Raw genomic sequence first — 21,794 nt, 5'->3', positions numbered from 1 at the left:
ACTCAATTAATCTATTTCAAACTGAGATCAGAAGTAGTGATGGGGTAACTACGGAGACAGCCACAGGTCAAAGTGGAGGCATCAAAGAAATGATGGGTGAGATTTCAGAGCACACTTGTGCAGTGGTGTTTGTACTTGAGGCATGGGCGGATTGACAGAGTTCATTCATCAGTCAAACCTCATCCAGACATAGAAAATGTCACAGACATTGCAGCATATCCATCATTTGCATCAGAAGCATAGGGATTATGTTCATGCTTGTGTTTGTCCTAATTTTAAGACAACTTAAAGATTCCAGACGTCTCTACTTCTGGTTAGATGACATTGGTTGTTTTAGCTATTCTCGGATTGATGATTATTATTGTTATTAATAATAATATTGCATTAGGGCTGCAACTAGGGATGTCAATGGTTAATCATTAATCAGTTAACTGCAGAGAATATTTTTGACTGGTTACGCGTTGGTCTATAGGTCAATTTGCATAGGGATGGGTACTTAACTCGTTACTTCATGTTATTGACATTATTATTATGCCAAATTTCAGTACCTTGTGGGACTGAGAGTGAGCATAGCCCTGAAATAAGTTTTTAAAACACACATTAACCGACCAAAGTGTCTTATACGGACGCTCAAACACTGACAGGAGCACCAATCCGCAGATACAAACAGATTTGATGCATCCATTTTACCAGCCTGCACAGTGGCTAGCAGCTAGTTACTGTGGCTAGCACCGTTAGTATAGCCATGCCGTGCTGTGTGTAGCCCATAGACTGTATAAAAATAAGGTAGCTCAGAGGGATTGAAGAGGAAGTTCAGTGCCTCAAGCCCGAGTACGTTATGCCATCAAGAGCTACTGTGACTAAATGCATTCAAACACTTTGAGGTGAGGAAGGATGAGCTAGAAGTCAAGCTAACCAGGGCAGACAAGCTAGCTCTGACCACCGACTGCTGGTCAGCTCTCACAAATGAACGCTACATCACAACTTTTCTTAAAAATTAAAAATTAATTAATCTTTTTTTTTTTTTGCTTGGTTTGTCTGACCAACAGTCCAAAATCTAAAGATATTTAATTTACTGTCATATATGACAAAGAAAAGCAGCAAACCCTCACATTGGGGAAGCTGCAGCCAGAGAATATTTGGCCTTATTGTTAAATTATTAATTATCAAATCATTGCAGCTCTATGTCAGATTATTATTGTTATGTATTAATACTGTATAACACCATTTTTGAATGAGTTAAGCATACTGTTAATCTAAGATCCTAAAAAATGTGACCTAAATTTGTCAGGTTTAGGTCACAGGACATTTCTCTGACTGGTTTGTGATAATTTGTGGTATGTACACCAGAAATACACGCCTGTAGTTTATTTAGTTTATGGTAAATAGTTGCTATTTAAATAATCAATGCAATATCGGTCAGAAAAATCACAACTAGGCATTTTCCTCAAATTGTTCACTTCTAAATCAGATGGAATTGATATCTGTCCCATAAAACATTTTTAATTTGAATACAGCCATACTCCAATAATAATACTGACTATACTGGTTGTGCTTGTGGTGCCTTATGAGAAACACTGCCTGAGTTAAGTGTTAACTGACCTTTGTTGCCTTGCAAGCTGACGCCTGATTCTAAATGTGCTGATGCTAAACTCTCCCAAAAACAGCAGCAGACAAGTGGAGCAGTGTGAGATCAGAACGAACGAGGCCACAGTGCTGGAGTGGAGAGACGGGCCGGCTATAATTGGCTGTCAGAAGTGTCATCTCCTCTCAGTGTGTGAGTGAGAAGAGTTTAGAATATGCTGCATGATGCCCCTCTGAAGATGAATAACTGGCTTCATTTGCCTCATCTGACACCGACCAACTCTATACCGAGCCATAATGCCCTTCCTGACAGAAACTGACTGCAACAGAAACAAGAGGGTACTCTTGTTTCCCAGTATCAAGTATCTTTCCCCCTCTATCCTCCATCCAAACCCTCCAAAACCAATCTCTCTCCATCCCTGCTTTCATTCCACTTTCCATCTATCAGTCTCCACCACATCCCCTTTTAAGATCTATCACAGCGACCAACCGGAGGGACTCCAGATCAAAGCAGCCTGTGTGTAATCAGACATTATCTGTACATCTGCTGAACCCGGAGCTAACTCTGATGGAGTTAAAGAGGATCGGAGGGAGACCCAGGAACATCTCCAGAGTTTTAGATAATCACGCGGACATCCCTGATGGCTGGCCCGCACACGTTAATACCAGCACAAACATCCCCCAATACCGCGAACGTCAAACACAAACAGATGAAAAGATCAGACGCATTTGTACTTGTACCTCGCTCCCTCTCATCCATTGGAGGTTGCCAGTCATTGATTTAGCCAGACAAACTCCTTTTTCCATGAGCTCGCATTTTCATACGATTATCAGCTTTCACCTAAGCGCTTTATGATTGTCACAGTCACATCAGTGGAATCAAACGCTCTACACTTGGCCGAGTACAGATAAATAATGACTTTGATCAGCTCTTATAATCTGAGGCCCGAGCCCGGTTAAGTGGGGTGGTCTTAATGCGTTTTTGATGGAATTTCAACAGCCATCAAATTGTCGCTGAGTATTTGTCATGAGCAGCACAACTGGGACGCAGGAAAGACAGATGAATCATTTCTGAATAAATTTTTAATGTGGAGGGAGAATTGATGATGAATTCACAGCACTCAAAAGTTCAAAGCCGGCCTCTGACCTTCCCCGTGTGACTCACATTACTCTTATCTGTCAAACTTCCTCTTTATAATTCTTCTTTATAAATTATATCTAATAAAACACCAGCGTGAAAGGTTTTTGAATCAACTGGAGATATCTGGGGACTGAATGTTATAACACTGAATACATTTAGAATTATTTATGTGGCTGCTCTAGCGTTTGCTTCTTTGTCGATTTTAATCCAACTATAAGCACATTATCAGGTTTTAACTTGATGCTGAAGACAAATGGTCATTCTCTTGTTTAGTTTGTTTCCTTTCAATATGGCAGGATGCAGGTAAAGGGGAAAAACAAAGAAAAGATGCTGATAAATATAAAACATCTCTACTATGACTGAGAATTATAGACATGGCTTGATATCTTCCTGCATCATCAGCTTTGCCGCTATGTAAAAAGATTGTTTTGGGTGCTTTCACATCCAACCTGTTTGGTGCATTTAAACACAACTCTTGTGCATTTGCCTGTTTAGTGTGTTCTGTTTGGGCTGTTCAGAAAGCTGCCAATCAAACAGCGGTGCGGGCTTAACAACCACCTGAAAAGGAGGTCAAGCAACTACATGACTCTGGTGAAGTTCCTTTATGGTGTGAAAGTGAAGCAGACCAACTACATAATTTTTGTGAATTCAAAAGCCTTACGACAATTAAATACATCTGTTCATCGTGAACCGTTAAGAAAGTGATGTCCCGATCTGTAAGCTATAAGCAATGTATAACATATGTTCACGATCATTTAGTAAACATGGTCACACATATGCGCCTCAGCACATGAGGGGAATTTCCCTGATACATCAAAACGGTTTCAACCAGAGGTGTGTTTCCTATTCTGTCTATTTTAACAGTCCCCGATAAAAAGTGGACGAAACGTAACATCTCGTCTGGTTTCAATGCTTTTGTCACCATTTATGTAGGACATGATATATGAGGCCCAGTTATAGTCTCAGCCTACATTGCTCATAATCATTTAATTCTTTGTGAGCTCTTTCATACAGCTCTCTCCAGAGAAGATAAATGAATACATAAGTCGCTTTAAGAAGTGCATGACTGGTCGCCAGAATTTGATTTTCCAATGTGGGTCCATGATGATGCAGGATGGCCACCAAAACTGTCCAACTAATGAGTTACCTGTCGTAGCTCTTGGTTCGATTGTAAAAAGACAGTGTGAACATGAACTAGACCAAAACTAAAATGCAAGAATTTCTTGATTTTTTCGTTGTTTGGTACCAATTGAAGCAATTACATACATGTATAAGCTTATTGTCAAGCCCCCCACTGAGTCTTCTAAAACTTCAGAGAGACAGAGTGGAAACAACTTTTTCCACAGTCTCCATAACACAGTATGGACAACACTAAACTACACTGGCAGATGGCCACAGTGGTCTTAATGTGAGGCTTTATTCAAAGAGGGGAGGAGGGTGGTTACACTTCAACCCCTCCACTGGAAACAACATCCAAATTCCACTTATATTCCCCCAATCAGTTCATTCTCAAAATTGAGTAAGCGTCATATTTCTGCATTCATCACACATAAACAAACACATAATCCCCTTTAATTGAGTGCTTGTCATCAAAACGTTTGAACCACTGTTTTTCTTCCAGGCTCCAATTAACAAGATCATTTTGAGAGAAATGTCTGTCTCGAGGCCCATCCCAAACCAAAACAGAACCATGTTTTCCCCAAGTTACACAGTCCAGTCTTGGCACTTGAAACTGGCTTGTGAGAGGAAATTAGCCTCCAGAATACCAGAGCAGGGTTACCTGAAACCATTCCAAAAAACTTCCTGAGGATGGAGCAACAGTGTTGAGACTGAACAATTCATTCCAGATGCTTCAGCCGACCCTCAAAACTCCACATTATCTCATCCATCTCCAGGGCTTGCCGCCAGTTTTATATTTATTTTTTTTTGCAGGCGCTCCGTTTTATGCAAAGTTCCAACTTTCATTGTGAAGCTGTTATCATCTAAGCAACAAATCAAGTTCTTCTTTATTGCAACAGCAAAACAGATTTTCCATTCAGCTACAACATTTGTACAAAATCCAAATGAAACGTCTCTCATCTTTAAAACTAATGAGCCGTTCCACATGGGACCCAGCAAAAGTGGCCCCATGCCCGCGTTTTAAGCATCCAGTCCATCAGAGAGAAAACGATCCAGAACTGTTAAACTACAGGTTAGAGTGAGGTGACAGCATGATCTAAATGCAAGCAAGGTGAAGACATCTGCTGACTCCAGTCTCCAATGTCACAGCATCCAAAAGCAAAGAGCTGACAGACAGAAAACCTGGATGAATGCCTCCTTCCTCCCAGGCTTCGAAAAGGAGCTGATGAAGAGGTGTTCTGTCTAGGAGTTGCTGACTTTTGGCAACCTGGGACTGTTCCACTCGTTGTCGAAGGTCACTGGGTGTGTTGCATAGACAGAATCAAACTGCTGATAGTGAGTTTATGGTGCGGCCCCAGATGGTTTTTTGTCACAGTGCCACCTGAACCCAGTTACTCTTTCACTCTACCTCCTGCGTCTCTCGTTTGCATCTTAATCAACTGTTTAGATCTCGTCCCATCTGACATATATATACACAGATCAATAAGGGTCTTGCCAGGGGTCCTGTACCTCTAATTAAAATCAGCTCCAGACAGTTAAGGACAGGCTGACAATGAGACAGAGGACAAGCGAGGAACGGTTCCTTTACTAAAACCTTCAACAGTGTAGTCTCGCTGGGTTGCAGAGGACATTCTTTCAGGGCTTGTTTTGAAATGACCCAAAAGGCTATTTGGTCTGGAACTATTTTCATAATCGATTAATCATTTTGAGTTATTTTTTTAAGAAAAAAATACAAATATTTCTCTCTCCAGCTCCTTAAAAGTGAGTATTTTTTGTTTTATTTTGTCTTCAATGATAAAAATCTTTGGGTTATGGACTTTTGGTCAGGACAAAATAAACATTTGAGTTTGCACCTTGGGTTTTGAACATTTTATAGACCAAACAACTAGTTAAATAATTGAGAAAATAATCGCCAGATTAACCGATAAGTAACATAATCATTAGTTGCAGCCCTAATCTTGTCAGGAAATATGTATGTGTTATTCACAGTTATGAACTTGGAGAGAATTATCACCCAATTCCTCCTCAGCTCTATGGATCTCAGTTATAATGATGTTAAACTGAGTGAATTAAAAGGTCTCTTCTGTCTCCAGTTTGCCAGCTAGCGAGTCACTTAAGTGTGTGAAGCTCAAAAAGAAAATCAATATCAATTACCTTCATTGTCAGATATAATTTTCCAAAAAAGAAAGAAAATGTGTTGAAGATAGAGATTTTAAACTTGTAGCTCTGCATATTAATACACATCAACTAGTAGGGTATTGAATGTTAGAAAACCCCAAGCATTCAGAATAGATGAGGTTGGCAGGCCGTGGCATAATTATCTATGTTTATGCAGCTACAGTATGATGCAGCATAGGAATTATGAGCTTATCACCTGAGAACATGACAGGTGCAATTATCTGCTTCTTAAAATAAGCCATGCTCAAGTTAGGTTTCCACATCTGAAAATAAAGCAGATAACTAATGGCTTCAAAGCAAAATCTTATATAAGTTTTCTTTACATTAAACAAATGTTCAGTTATCCTGACTGAACCCCCCCCAAAGGCATTTTTACAAACTACATGGGAATGATTGGGAGGACCACACCCTGTTTGAGTTACTTGAGACAGCAGACACACACACACACACACACAGAGCTGACCTCACTGTGGCTGGCATCATTCTGCATGGGTCAACCAGCATGGAAGCCGACTAGGCCCAAACCTATCCCCATCCCCCTATCCCTTACTTCCCTCCGCTTCAGTGACTCTGAGGCTAGGCGTGGGCGCCGTCCACTCGCGCCACTGATCATTGCTGTTGCCTAGGCGACTGAGCAACCCAGCCCCTCCAGCAGCCTACTGCCCAACAATCAGAAAAGAAGGACACCCATTTAGATAGCTAAAGATGTAGAGGGAGACGCTGAGAGCGTATCAAGCGCCGTTTGCTTGATATGACACCGGGAAAACAGCTGCACTTTCAAACACATCAGAGGCGACCGCACCGACATAAAAAAGCATGCAGGACTTGTTGAAAAAAAACCAACTTATATTTCTGTTGAAGGCACTGGCATTAGATCTTACAGCGAGTCCATGTCTGTGTGCGCAAAAGACTCATGCTGGCTCTATAACCTCATTCTGTCGGGTGAGTGCTGTGTTGATGGCAATGAACGGACAGCGGATCAGACAGCAGGTTCACAGGAAGCGAGAGAGAGAGAGAGAGAGAGAGAGAGATGGATGCAGATGGAGAGACCGGAGAAGTGAAGTCTGTCAGAAAAGAAAAGTCAGGGAGGTAAAAGTTTAAAAAGAGCGACTGAGAGATACAAAGACCAAGTGGTTGTGTTTTTCATTTTCTTTCATTTTTCCATCTCCCTGTTCCTCTTTTTTCGTTCAGCCTCATTCCTGCTGTGTCACTATGAGGAGAGAGACCCACTTCCTCTTTTGTTTATCCAGGAATGTGGGACATCCTGACAGGCTAGCTTTTCATTGACAGTGCACAGCTGAGAGTTCCCCCTGTGGCTCTTTGTATATGTGTGTGTGCGTGTGTGTGTGTTTCTACTACATTATCTGTGTGTTATCAGCCGACCAGGCGTCACACAGGCCAGACAGCATGCTGGGAAACAAAAGCCAGGGAGTCCTCCACACTCTCAAGCATTACCTGATGAACTCCACTGGACTTTAAATAAAAAAGTTTAAGATTATTGGTTTGGACACAATGCTATCCTAATCATTTTAGAGAATACAATACAATAAGTTTCAGTCGCCAATAGCATCTGTTGTTCTTCCTTTGAAGTTCTGATTATGCACCCCTCCACCGCTGCTGCAGGGGTGAGGTTACGAGAAACCAACTCAGCATCTTGGAACACAGAAACATGAATCTGAGTGTGGACAAACAGGATATCAGCTACAGAAACATCCTATTCCCACTAGACGCCAACCCCCCCCCCCTCCATTTTTTTTTTTTTTTTTTTTTTTTTTAGACACACAGACATACCACACAATGACTTGAAACCACAGCCGAGAGGAAAACACCATTGTGTTGTTGATCCTCCAGTTTCCTTTGAAACTAGAAAGGAGCTCACACAGAGAAAAGTAAGGCTCACTTTGACCAGCTGGCTGTGATTGATTGATGTTTACTTAAGAAAAACACAAGAGAAAACCTGAGTGGTTCTCTAAAAAAAAAAAAAAAAAAGTGAACCTATACTCTCAGGAAGGAGACTTAAACACTAAACTTGCTCTTTGAAAGCTTATTTATAAAGCGCGTCAGAGGAAACACGACCCAATGCTTCAGTCGCACATGAATGTGTGACTGAACTAATTTGCGTTAGTATGATGAATCACACACACACACACACATACGCTGGTGGCCAACTGGGAGGGCTGGTTTTACAGTTTCATTGCGAGCTTTTAGGTCACGTCGCTCCCTGAGGGTAAAAGAAAAGGAAACTGAAAAGACAGAGATGGAGAGAAAAGCCTCTAAATCAGAAAAGGAGAAGAGTTCACACTCACTGTGGCACCCACACACATGAAGACAGGCCAGGTGCTGAAGACCTGATTTAAATATGCAACTTTATGACTTCTCAGTGACTTAATTAGGGCTAATTTGAACCTAAGTGGGTAGGCCTATAAGGTGACTCAACAGAGTGACTAAACAGAGGAAGACATGGCCTCTAAGGAACAGCACAATTTACTCAAGAGACAAACGTAGGAGGCCGGTGGAAGCTGTCTCCTTTGATGTGAAACAACATATTAATCAAATTCGTAGGAATGTATTGGGCTGAAGCTCTTTTGAATCTCATTCTCCAGTGGATTACTAACATGTCAGACTGGTTTCTGAGAGAGCCTTACGCTGCTGAGTGGACTGATAGACTCTGTGGTAAAAGCATGGTCACACCAGAAAGTGGCTTTGCGAAATATACTTGCAAGGAAGCTAACCGTGAACACGCTAGCCAGCTGGGACATGCCAGCGTTAGTCAGCCACAATAGCTCCCAGAGTTTCTTCCTATTTCCTCTACTGGGCCACGTTCTACCCCCTTGGCATTTTGTTCGCAGGATTTAATTATCTCCGCCAGGCGTTAGCATGTGTGTGTGTGTGTGTGTGTTGACAGTAAGTTAGTTATTATTTAATAACTAAGCCCCCCCCCTTCCTCCTCCTCCTCCTCCTCCTCCTCCAAATGGATTTCAAAATGATAAAACTAGCTAAATATTTTGATGTCAGCCTGATCATTTCTCATTTCTCTGTCTGAGTCTGAGAAGCTTCACTCTCTGGCTTATTTAGAGTCACTTTATCTGCCGAGTTAGAAATATTGTTCCTCCAAAGCCATTTGGCAGCTAAAAGGCCAAGGGAATGTGTGACGGTCTGTTAAAGGTCAACAAGCATTATTGCAGAGAGGATCTTTATCAGTTCATCTGGCCAATGTCAAAGCAGCACTTTACTGTCTCGCTTGGCCACTTTGTCTTAATGTTATACAGCTATACTCCGCCCAACACTGAAGGTCTGTTTCTGTAGAGCACTATAGAGGGGGGGGGAGCTAATGCAAGCTCTTTGTGACAGCATCATATTTCAGGGGGGTCTTTGACTAGAAGACCACCGAAAGTGAATGCAGACGTCCAGAAATAGAAGTCACTATTATGGATTATGAGACGCTGTAGTACTCAGTGTAGCCCCTTGCTGCTCTGTCTTTTATTTTATTCAGAACAGAAGCTTTCGCCCCTCCTCACACATTACAGCACACATCTCGTCCAAGTAAACACGCATTCACACAGTCTGTATCCCCAAAGGAAGAGGAATGGGTGGGGGGTGGGAGGTAGGGGAGTTGGGGGGGGATTGTCGGCTGTGTCAACGCACAAGAAATTCAATTAAGCAGACAGCAGGATGTCCCCCGAAACCCAACCTCCTTCTGGTTCAATATGCCCTCCAAATCGTCCCCACCACTCCACCCCCAAGCCTCCCAGCCAACCCCTTACCACCGTTCAGCCACTCCCCCAACACTACCAAGACCCATTGAGGGTCCTTTGCTGGACCCCCTTTCATACACTCCTCTCCCAGTGCCTCTTTTTTTCCTCTAAGGAAATGGAAATTTTCACGATTTGCATTCGCCAAAAAGATGAACAAATGTAAAAAAAATTTGACTGAGAAGATATGAAACTCAAGACTCAAACAAGTTGATTGGTTTTAATCTTAGGACAGATTTTCTCTTCCTTCTCTCTCCTTCGCGTCTGTGTGTGTCTGGCACCCAGACAGATGCTGTTCATTTAGCACTTGAGCGGCAATCCTCGAGCTTGTCTCCTAAATGCCCAGGGGAGCCACTGGCATTTGGACAGCATTAAATAAAGCCACTCTGCGGACCTCACACCGCGGCCAGATCTGACCTCACAACATGGTCACTCCACTCAGATTTCAACCGGCCAATTGAGTAAATCTGTGCGGTTACAGAAGACCATTTTCTAACTAGTCAGGACTGTAGAAGCTAGCACTGACCTGCAGGCAATTAAATTTTCTATCCAAGCAGGTTTTTGAGAATTATTCATCGAGTGGAGTGATGAAACACTCATTTGATCTGCCTGCCTCTGGGTACAGCCTACCAGCTTGTGTAATAGTAGATTAGGATCAATGTAGTATTGCTTTGTCTTTGTTTTCATTGATTGACATCTTGGGTTATTTCAGAACACAATATCAATAGGAGTTCTGTTCTTTTCCACATGGGGTTGTTTGCAATTATGTAAAAGCCAGAAAGATGCTCAGCTTCGTTTAGGACAAGATAGCATCGATCAGATTGCGATTGCATTGCTTTTAACAATCAAATAATAAACCTTTTCTCAAGTGAATCAAGCTTTTTCCATGCTAGTTGTGTGACTGTATGTATGTGTGTGTGTGTGTGTATATGTGTGTCATCATCAGTGATGAACACACAGAGCCACAGCCTCAGGGGCACACAATGTCACACATCTAGCGAAACAGCAGCTTAGAGAGGTGCTAGGCCGCTGCCGACACAATATTGATGTTACGTAATGACAGCCAAACAGCGCCCAAAAATGTGTGTGTTCGAGTGTGAGTCTATAAGTGTGTGTGTGTGTGTGTGTGTGTGTGTGTGTGTGTTTCTGGATTAAGGGCTTCCTCAGCTCTCCCTCATGCATGCTTCCATCCTTTTGTATTTGTTACCTTCACGGTTTTCACAGCGCACAATTCCAGGAATGACTGACGGATAACATGTGACCTATGTGATCTGATGTGAAGCTGCTTGCTTTAAGCTCATAACGGTTGCTTTTGCTCTGTACTTGTAAGTCAGGGTTGGTGCTGGGCTATATATCGATATCGTGATATGAGACTACATATCGTCTTAGATTTTGGATATCGTGATATGGTGTAAGTGTTGTCTTTTCCTGGTTTTAACAGCTGCATTACAGTAAAGTGATGTAAGTTTGAACTTACCAGACTGTTCTATTTATCTTTACCCATTTAGTCATTATATCCACATTACTGGTGATTATTTATCAAAAAACCCATTGTGTAAATATTTTGTGAAAGCACCAATAGTCATCCCTACAATATTGTTGCAATATCAATATTGAGGTATTTGGGCAAAGATATTGTGATTTTTGATTTTGTCCATATCGCTCGGCCCTAGTCAGGATAAAATGAAAAAATATGTAAAGTTTCAACTAGATGGAGGATTTTTTTTCCCCCCCTGAAACAGAATTTATTCCTCTCGCCAAACAGATCATGGCGAGTTACCAGCCCATGTGCTAGCTAAACGAGGCTTAGTGTTCTCCTGTTCCATCATAGCATTTTTCATCCCCCTCGCAGCTTTCAGCTGTGTATTTAGGTCTTAAAGCAGGGACATTGATTTCTGGTCCCATGCCATGCATTTCAAACGGCCCCTAAGCAGACATGAGTGCTCTTCCACAACCAAAGACAACAAGGATAATCAGCGAACGACCCCCCCCACCCCACCCCAACCTCACAAAAAAACAAAAAAAAAAAACAATCAATTTGCTCGAGCCCCCTCTAAAAGCTATTAAGATAAGCCCTCTTCCTTAAGGACCAAAAGAGCAGTGACCTAAATCAGTGCAGATTCAAATGATGGGGTAGTGTGGGATTGAAAAGGCCACTTAAGGATGCTGCGTGTGCACATGCATATGTGTGTGTGTGTGTGTGTGTGTGTGTGTGTGTCATAATCACCCCAATCAAGACTTTATGGTGTGGTTAAGCCAAGACCCCCCATGTTAATCCTTCACAGCAGTTTTGATCAGCATATGTTGTCAGTGCAATTACACGCACATGGTAACTATGCAACACAGCTTGATTGTGTTGTCTATTTGAAACAAATCCAAGAAAGAAATTAAATATAACTTCAGAAACCTCAAACCAGCCTTGTTTGGAGATCTTTACATACCACTGGAAACTTTTGGAGTGACTTCTTGACAAAAAGGTGAAAATAAGATCAAAAGGACCAAATAAATAATGTTGTGTTTAATCCAAAAGAGCCTAAAAGTTTTTTGATTTGGAACTCATATTTGACCTGAGTGCTTGGATTAAGTCTGCATGCAGATTATGTGACAGCCAGGTGTGTGTCCAGGTGGAAGCAGTGTGTGAACTCACCATTGAGTCCATTGGGGATGCTCCTGTGATGGTGCGGTGCTGACAGGTCATCCATGGACCTCCTCATGGTGGGGCCCATCTTACTATTCTCTGAGGTGGGCTTGTGTATGTGGTTGTGGTTGTGGTGATCAGGACTACCAGCACTACCTGTGCTGGACGTACTACTCCCATCACCGACATCCCTGACCGTGCCGGTGCCCCCGTTCAGGTTGGTCAAACTGGACTGACTGTCTATGGAGCTCCTGGACCCTGCCCCGTTCCTCTCCTCATCCAGCATGAGGATGATCTCCTTCAGCTCTGAGTTCTCCCTCAGCACAGTCTCCTGGTTGGCCTCCAGCTCCTTCAGCTTCATCATATAGGTGCCCACCTCCTTCCACATGGCACTGGCAGTGTAGCGGCCAAAGCGCTGCCACTCCCGGGACAGCTTCTTACCCTTCTGTCGGTCATCGTCCAGGAAGCAGCAGAGCTCCCGGAGCTCATGGTTGTCGTCCTGCAGCTTCTGGTTGATTTCCTTCAGGCTCCGGATTTCGTGCAGGTGCACCTGCAGCCGGCGGTTGATGTCTTTCATCATGTTGCCATGCTCGATCATCAAGTTCATTTTCTCGCTGTCAACCCTCCTTAATCTCCTGACCAGCTCCTCTTTGCTGCACCTCAGCAGCTCCTCGTCCGTCAGCTGGCTCAGGTCATCCCTCGGTCCCTCGGACGGATTTTTAGCCATGACTGCCCTGGCTGTGAGTCAGTTCGTTTAAACGGTGGCTTGCAATTAACTGTCAAAACTCAATTAACCAAGCCTCAATTGCGGAATTGTGTTAAAATACGAATACATTGTTCAAAGTATGAAAGTATCGTACTATTTCTCACTCTCCTCTTTCACAAGCCGATGATAAAACAGCAAAAAAATATGAATGTGATGCTAGCGCAACCTGTGCATGAACTGAATACCCTCAGTAAGCTTTCAAAGGAAAATCCTTTATGAATCTGGGGAAACAAGTGCTGCTACTCACATTCCGTCAATAACGAAAGCACATGATTGTTTTTCCTAATCGATTACCAATAATTTTCAATCAGGTCCTGGTGGCCGATGCCGAGTCCTGTCAACACAACACACCGCGTCCCATCGCAATGTGCGCCGTCTCCGCTGGACATCGCTCCATTCAAAATGATGGAAAACATAAAACGCGAGGAATTTAAATGCAAATTAAATCTTGTTTCACGCTTTAAAAAAAGGCGAACATTAAAGTAAACGCAACACCTGTATATATAAAACCCTACTTTTTTTTTTTCAGCCGCGGTGCGTTTCACCGTCAACAACGCTCCTCGGATGAAGCCTCTCTGCTGAGGCGGTGTGTCGGTGGACGGTAGGATTCAAGCCTTTTCCACCCAGCTAGCCCGGATTTAGCAGCGCACCCCCCTCCTCCTTGTCCAAACACTCGGGTTTGAAATCATTCAAGAGGATTGCGGCCAAGACGGCCAATCAAGACGTGGGAGAGGAGTGGGCAGCAGGTAGATGAAAAGTGCGCTGAAGCCTCACAAAGCAAAGGCTCAGCCCTCTTAAAGGAACAGTAAGACAAGTTCAGCACTGGAAAAATTGTATTTAATCATTCAAATTAATATTTAAAGTGCATTAGATTATAGTTAGGACATTTATCTTTAAAACATTCCATTATTACATTTATAAAACACACATTAATGCAGTTTAGAGTGGTATATTTGGCTTTTTATATTCATAAACTCTTACAGTTAGACATGTATTTGTAAACTCCTAATTGTACTAATTGTTTCAAAAGGAAAACCCCCTAAATTCACCTCTTAATATCCTTTTCTTACAACAGAATATGATGCCTGATATGATCAAGAATGCTCAGGTGAATAACAACTTTTGATCCTCAAAACAGCAGTAATTTAACAGGTGCCTTAGAGATTTCTTTGCAAAGTCATAGCGCCCCCCTGTGTACACTGTCAGTAATACACAAAAAACACAACAGGTTGAGTAGATAAAAATCACTGCACTGCACACTGAGCAAGAAATAAAATCAAGTCTTTTAGGCATTATATTAATTATCACCATATTAAAGTGCAAAACAAACACAGTATAAAAGTTCCTCTGCATCAGTAAAAGTGCCTATGATAGTTGATACATTTTAATCAGTTTTTTTTTTCATTTGTGTAAAAATAGCATAAACAACATTTTAATATAAGTGTTAAAGACACAAAACAGGTTTCTTGGCTCAGTGAGTACAGTAGAGAAATCACAGAGAGCTAAAGAGCTGCAAGTTTAAATTCATAATCGTCATAATTTCATTTGAATATATTGTGTATTCCTTTAAAACATGTATTGCACAGACTATTTTCTTTACAAAGGACAGAAGTACAGTGCTGCAAACATTAAGCTAGAATAAAGAAACCAACAACCTAATTTCACCACAGGTACTGTTACAGTTTCTTCTCATTTTGTGGTACTATATGACCATTTATTTTATTATCTTTATTATTTTATTGTGTGTGATTTCTGTGTTTGACCAAGCACACCACCCCACCGTCTGGCCTGAGAGTGGCAGTGTCCAGGATGCCAAAGGTCTGTCCTGGAATCAGGGTGAAGTCGAACCTCTGGAGCAACTTGGCCATTACCACTTTAGCCTCCATCTGTAAAAACACCCCACAACCCATTGGGTTAATTCAGTGTGTTTATACAGGATGTGCTGTTAGTGCATGTGTCGATTATTTATTACTCTTTATGTCACCACCCACCTGAGCAAAGTTCTGTCCCAGGCATGAGCGTGGGCCAAGGGCAAAGGGGTAGTAACAGAAATAAGGCCTTGTGAAACAGATAAGAGGTGGTTAATACTGACCGTTTTTCTTCCTGTGTGAAGACTAAATAATATCATTAGGCGTAAAAAATGTAGATTTCTATGTTACTTACTTGGGAGCATCTGGGTGAAATCGGTCTGGATCAAATGTTAGCGGGTCCTTGAAGAATTTGTCCATTCTCCCAGTCACGTAGGAGCTCAGCTAAATTTCAGAGCAAACAAACATTTTAATAGTAGGTATTGTTTATATCTGTATTTGAAAAAAAAAAGTGAGTTGAGTTGTAATGTGTCATCCCTTATGTATATAAAACAGAAACACACAATAAAACCTTTTTGGGTTCTGACATGTACATCCTGCTTTAGAGGTACAAACACATTCAGAAGTAAATGACTCACAAAACAGGTGAATCCTCCAGGTATGCGGATACCATCAATGATGAGGTCTTCATGTACATCACGAGACGTGCCTGGAGCTGTCGGGTAAATCCTCAGGGTCTCTTTTAGCACCTGGGGGGAGGTTACGGTGTGAGGTACACATCTTGAGTCAATTACTTAGAAAAATTAATAAGGACGAAGCAGATATGAGGCAAGTGAAAGATCCTGGTTTTGCAAGTCATCTGCAGGTGGTGCCATTCCTCAAAATAGCGGAGAGGGAGTGAACAAATGATCAAGGAATGCATCGTCTCCAAAAGAAAGTGACCCATAATTTTCCTAATGTCATAACACTTACCTGTGTGAGGTAAATCAGTTTCCCAAGATCGTCATAGGTTATGTCATGTTTCATCCCAATGACATCATCCACCTCTTTCTTCACTCTGAGGAATAAAGCACTACTGAAGACATTGTTGTGCCACAACAATAATGTGAAACTGTTTTCACTGCATTAGTTCTTACTTCTCCAGTATATCCGGGTGTCTTGCAAGTTCCATGATGCAAAAAGCGAGTTGATTAGCTGTTGTTTCTTGCCCTAAAATGTTACAAATGGCAAAAATGAATCCTTCAAATGGAGCAAAGTGGCATCAAAACATTAGAATATTTAAGGAACATTAAATTTTACATACAAAGTTTAGTTTACTTGTCACAAGTTGTATAATGTCTGGAATGAGCTTAAAAAATGTTGTCTTAGTTGTCTTGCTTGGTTGGTATGTTTGATACTTGCCTGTGATACAAACTGAAGGTGTGGGGTTTGGAAGAAATGAGCATTTAGGAGTCAGGGCATGTCTAATGAAAGAAGCTACTGAGTTGCATTATGGGAAATGTAGGTTCCATGCAGGTTTATCTTTACTCTTACTAGGGACTAAAAGTCAGGATATCTCAGCCTCTGCTGCTTCAATTTTGACTTTTGTGTCTCTTTTGAGTCCCCTAACTTTATAGAGGTGCAATATGCAATACTAAATCACTGAAGTATTCCTAAAAAGAGATCACCAATTTTTTATCCCACATACTTGAACTCTAAACCAAGTGGGGCTTAAGAGATGAAAAAAAAGTGTGATTTTGCCAAGGTTTGAAAATACCAACTGTAGCTCACCAAAATACAAATCTTCCTTCCTATCCTTAATAGTATTGATAATAACAGTCAACAGACCCTTTGGTGATCTGTTTTACTGAAAACTCTATTGCATCAAACTGTCTATGTACACACAGACAGAGGGAATTATTCACAGCAAGGTGTGCGGATTATTGTGAAGGTCTTTGTCATTAAACATTGGAAAATGATATTAAACTCAACTGCAATGTGGTGAACTACACACTCCTCACACTGAAAAACTGTCAGAGCAGAAACAACATAGACTCACCAGCAATGAAGAAGGTCACAAAATTGTCCAACATTAACTCTTCATCTTCTTTAGTCATGCTTTCCTCTGAAATAATAAAAAAAACAGGATTGAATGAGTGAATTCTAGTCACCATGTTGGATTGAACATTCATCTCATTTAAAAATGCAATTAACTGACGTATTATCTATTCACATACCCCATCTACTGTATCTGATTGAACAGGTGGTAGCTTAAACTTTAATGAGAAAGTTAATGATGCACACGTTGAGATGAGGATGCTTGTATTTTATATGTATTTCTTTGTTATACTATTCTCCACAGATAAAGATCAAAACTCTGTTCTAATCCAGACCATTTAACGTATCTTTAGCAACTGTCGCAACGCTGTTACAACACAGGAATGTTCAAACTTTGGGCTTATCTGATCAAATCTGAACTTTAGGGACCGTAACCTTTGCCAGCAGTTTTGATGATTTGTGTCAGGATGTCCTTGGGGACGTCATCGCCATTTTGCATGGCAGTCTTCCTTTCCTGGATCCACTGAGCTCCAGTTGTGCGCAGCAGGTGGCACGCTTCCTTCACTTCATTAATAAACGGTCTGTTCTTTGGGTTGAACTGGAAATGCAGGATTTTCAAGATGCCACACAGCGTCTACACAGCGATTTCAATCATACAAACTCAACATTAACCAGGCGTAAAGTCATACCTCAAATAAGTTGTCTCGGACATAGTGCACCATCCCTTTCAGACACGTCTCAATGGCTTTAGGGAAAAGTGAATCATTATTATTCTTCAGCAGTTCTAAATCCACACCAAAAGCAACCTGAAAGTTATCAAGAAAAGAAACATACATATATACTGAGAAAGTTACAGCTTTATTGGACAAACTTTTGATGAACTGAGATGAAAAATCCTGATGGATCAGGGCTACTGCAAAGGAAACTGTAGAACAGACTATGACAAAATACCTTGGTAATAACATCTAGGGTGACACAGTTGACAAGTTTGAGCATTTTGGCCTCTGTTTTTTCATCAGCAATCTCTGAAAGTTTACTCATCAGTTTCTCTGCCGTCTCATTGAAGGTGCCCATTAGACCTCTCAGATACCTGGAAATGATGGTAGTTTTAGACGACGGAATAACATAGTTGGGACATACCTGCAAACCTCCACAGAGATTAAGAATTGGGATAATGTTGCCCAAAGAGCAAAAGGAATTGACAATCTGAAGAGAATCTACAGTGACTGCAATCATAAGATATAAAATACAGGTTGGACAGATATGTAAAAGTGACAAGATGGTGATCTCACTTTTCCACCACTTTGAAAAGTAAATAACTCACAAGCTGCTGAAGGCGGGGTCCATGATCCGGCGTTGTTTATACCACTGCTCATGGTCCAGTGCTGTTACCAGGCCATTTCCTAAGAACCTTGAAGACAGACATGGATCTAAATATTTTTTTTAAGATTGTTAATGATTAGACATAAGGAAACAGTGAAGTGAACCAGCAAAGTCATTGCAGAGGACTGACATGACAGACAAATATACCAAGACAGCTCTTTGCACCATTTTCACTCAACATGTTCCTCATCTTACTCTTATTGTTAAATTCCTGAAACTAATCTGATAAGTTACCTTTGACCAAACAAGCTGAAGAGTCGCTTGTAGAGAAATTTATCTTTGGGGTACTTTGGGGACATCAAGATTTCCTAAAACCGGAGCAACCAAAAGAAGGAACATTAAAAAAGTGATGTTTGTACAATATTACCATGATATTTTCTCCAAAAAGCACAATAGTTGTGCACCGTAGGGTCATTTTTTCGCGAGGACTTAGAGCAAAGCAGGTCCATGGTGCATTTTTAAGCTGTGCATTGTGCAATGCTTATGCAACTGATGGCTAACATTAAACAAATATTTTTGTAAAATGAAACGTTTACCTTGGTCGTGGCTGGACAGGTAGTGCCGATTAAAACGAAATGCAGAGCATTTATCCTGTAAACAGCTCCGTAAGTCTCGGACCTGTAAACATTTATAACTTATTAGCGTTACACATGAAACTCTCTTCCCAAACTACTGAAATATATATTTATCATATAAAGATGTGTAGTCGCAAAATTAACAACTTGAACACAGACAACATATATCGACGAAGAGAAACAAGTTATCGAAACTAACCTACGTTAACTGTATATCACTGACTGAGCTAGCTATAGCAGCCGTGCTGCCATACTGGTCATATTGGTGGTAAGTTAGCTAGTACCAAACTTCAAAGTGTGCTTACCATTCCAGAAATTGATCGTGTATATTTCCTCCATTTTTCATTATCCTCAAAAACGTTGGTGAATGTCCGAAGAAAAAGCTGTGGGAAGAAAAACAAGGTAATGTTAACAGTTTTAGGTAACGTTAACGTTAAATACGTTAGCTAAGGGAGTGGAGTTAAAAGAACGACCCACTTTACTTACCTGTTTCTCGGTGGTCCAGGTATGTGGTCATATTTCATATGAATGTATTTAATATACAGACAATACCCGAGAAAAGCGATGAAAACCAGAAAGAGAAGAACTAAAAGCGCCTGAGCAGTCCAGCTTAAAAAGACGCGGAAAACTGCCATTCTGGCGAGGAAAGTTACAGAGACTGTACTGTGAAACGATAAGTCAGTCAGGGGTTAGTGAAGTTCTCTGGTGTATGAACTGCGTCAGCATTTCGGTATCAGGTTTGACAGCTTCAAATTCTTTTTGCACAGCTGATTTTGACGGAACAGGCTCCATAGCTCAGTGGTTAGAGCACTGGTCTTGTAAACCAGGGGTCGCGAGTTCGATCCTCGCTGGGGCCTGATGCCGGGTGAACGTTTTTCACTCCCAGACGCGAGTTCGAGCCCTGCTTTAGGCTAAATTCTGTCTTATGGGTCTCTTCTTCAGTTATTAATAATAGTTCTGTCGTACCAGCGAAAAAATGCTGTAATGAACACAGGTGTGATCACTTACTATTAGCCAGCTAATGTCATACAGCTTTAGCCTTCTAGCCTTTACAACCAAAAAGGTAACAACATAACAACTGTTAGCCACAGCTTCTATGATACAGAGTAGGCATTTTCTTTGGTTGTTATAGCAATACTTTTAAGAGATTACTACAGTCATAACACCAACAAAAAAATATTGATGATAGTAATTATAATGACAATAGAAAATGTCATGCTCAGTTTGAAGCAGTTATAATCATTAAAAGGAGAAAATTAGAATTTTTCAGTTGTAGACATTTCATTTACATTACATGTCAACTGAGCAACTTGAGATATTTTGTACATAATGACATAATGAGAAAATGCATCAGGAATATACAATCTACTGCTTTTTGAATTCCCAAATAATTAATGAAGCATTATTAGGACTATGAGACATGCACCCATTGAATAATAATGTGCTGCAGGGGTGAATAAGAGTTTTTCACAACTTTAAAAACTTTGAACAAATATGTACTTCCTCCCACTTCGGAGTTCATCCCTCACCCATGAGTTTCAGCATGGAGGCATGAGGGAATTCCTCCATGACTGAAAATAGGACCAGTTTTGCCAACCAGAGCGTGGAACTACGTAGATAGATACGCTTTACACATCAGATGCCGCCTGCTTACACTTCAACTGGTGAAGCGGGAAACCCTCACGCTGCTTATACAATTACACCCATCTCCAGGAGCACTGCCGTAATAGGGTAATTGTTTGAGTCAACACTGAATCTCACATAGGTTAGATAAAGAAATGCATAGAGCAGTGATCTGTTAAGTGATGCAGATGGAGATTGTGAATCAAATGTGCACTTATGTTTGCCCGTGTAAATATATTGGCTGATCATTAAACACATTCCACGGTGCTAAAAAAAGGGGGCTAAAAGGCTGTGACTAAGTAAGCGTTAAAAGGCACAAGATCTGATATAGAAACAACTATGTTGTGCCCTTTATGTGTTATGTGTTATTCTTAAATTGATTGCCTCCATCTTAGATTACCTGATGCATTAGTCTGTACAGCATCCTGTTTTGTGGGTGAAAACATAGTGATTCAGATAATAAAAATAATAATTTATGTCTGTCATTCTAACAGATAAAACACGCATTCACCTACTTAACAAATATTTTAGACTGACACAATTTTGACTACCATCTCAGGCCCGTTGGTGGTGATATATACACACACTATAGGATTACTTTTACATGGTAAACCAAGCTGTTAATAGCTTTTTTTCAGAGTTACAATGTGCGGGGCAGAATAACCAACAGGAAGTAAGAGGCAATGCAAATACTACACTTAACCGCCTTTGTGTGGAAATTCTTTTATTGCATTTTTCACATCGCTCAGTTCACAAGGCACCGAGACTGAGACACTGAAAGTAGAATATGATTTCCAGGACAAATCAGGAGTTTGTGGAGTTGTGTCTATTCTATTATTTCATTTTTCAGATCAACTGATAACAAACCTATGTGATTCCAGACAAAAAAAATGGTCTGTTGGGCTCAACTTTACACACAACAACTGGTGAACAAAAGCAGAGACATTTGTCAAAAAATCTCCACAGAATTTCTTAAATATAAAGTAATGTCATTCTTAATTAGACAGCAAACAGATTTTTGGCTATTTGCTGTAATATCAGAAAGTAAATGCAAAATATTAAGATGTGAAGCACAGATTGGGGCCTGTGTATTTACTGATGAATACCAGAAGGGGGTGCTCTATGTCAGTTTCTGAAATTCCCAGTATTTTCCCATCTCTGCTCTTTTTTTTTTTTTCTCAGAGAGAATG

At 41.0% G+C, this 21,794-nt stretch overlaps 2 protein-coding genes and 1 non-coding gene across 7 annotated transcripts in view; 1 reads left to right on the top strand and 2 right to left on the bottom strand.

Moving 5' to 3' along the window:
- Nucleotides 1-13,938, bottom strand: part of ccdc85cb (coiled-coil domain containing 85C, b) — a 50,746-nt gene extending 36,808 nt beyond the window's left edge. For 2 of the 4 annotated variants that reach the window (XM_067571604.1, XM_067571606.1), the window contains exon 1: nt 12,422-13,938. In XM_067571604.1, coding sequence (XP_067427705.1) covers nt 12,422-13,139 — 718 coding nt within the window. In that variant the 5' untranslated portion in view covers nt 13,140-13,938. The remainder of the gene's footprint in view (nt 1-12,421) is intronic. The other 2 variants (XM_067571605.1, XM_067571607.1) reach the window with 1 other exon arrangement.
- Nucleotides 13,939-13,998: 60 nt separating this feature from the next.
- Nucleotides 13,999-19,805, bottom strand: LOC137168813 (cholesterol 24-hydroxylase-like). 2 transcript variants are annotated; one of them, XM_067571602.1, is made up of 15 exons: nt 19,468-19,802; nt 19,287-19,364; nt 18,943-19,024; nt 18,641-18,714; nt 18,348-18,434; nt 17,975-18,113; nt 17,713-17,829; nt 17,459-17,621; nt 17,025-17,090; nt 16,123-16,195; nt 15,959-16,043; nt 15,625-15,735; nt 15,342-15,430; nt 15,170-15,236; nt 13,999-15,064 (listed from the first exon to the last, which is right to left on the bottom strand). In XM_067571602.1, the coding sequence occupies exons 1-15, from the start codon at nt 19,614-19,616 to the stop codon at nt 14,915-14,917; spliced, it is 1,530 nt and encodes a 509-aa protein (XP_067427703.1). In that variant the 5' UTR covers nt 19,617-19,802; the 3' UTR covers nt 13,999-14,914. The 2 variants fall into 2 exon arrangements, with proteins under 2 accessions (XP_067427703.1, XP_067427704.1); XM_067571603.1 differs by lacking the exon at nt 17,713-17,829 and having other exon boundaries at nt 17,459-17,657; nt 19,468-19,805.
- Nucleotides 19,766-19,838, top strand: trnat-ugu (transfer RNA threonine (anticodon UGU)). The gene has a single exon. It is a non-coding gene; the product is annotated as a tRNA-Thr (tRNA).
- The last annotated feature ends 1,956 nt before the right edge of the window (nt 19,839-21,794 follow it).

Source organism: Thunnus thynnus, chromosome 18, assembly GCF_963924715.1.
Source record: "Thunnus thynnus chromosome 18, fThuThy2.1, whole genome shotgun sequence".
In the NCBI taxonomy this organism is placed as follows: Eukaryota; Metazoa; Chordata; class Actinopteri; order Scombriformes; family Scombridae; genus Thunnus; species Thunnus thynnus.
The sequence above is the reverse complement of the archived record's forward strand: the minus strand, read 5'-3'. Positions and strand labels throughout refer to the sequence as shown.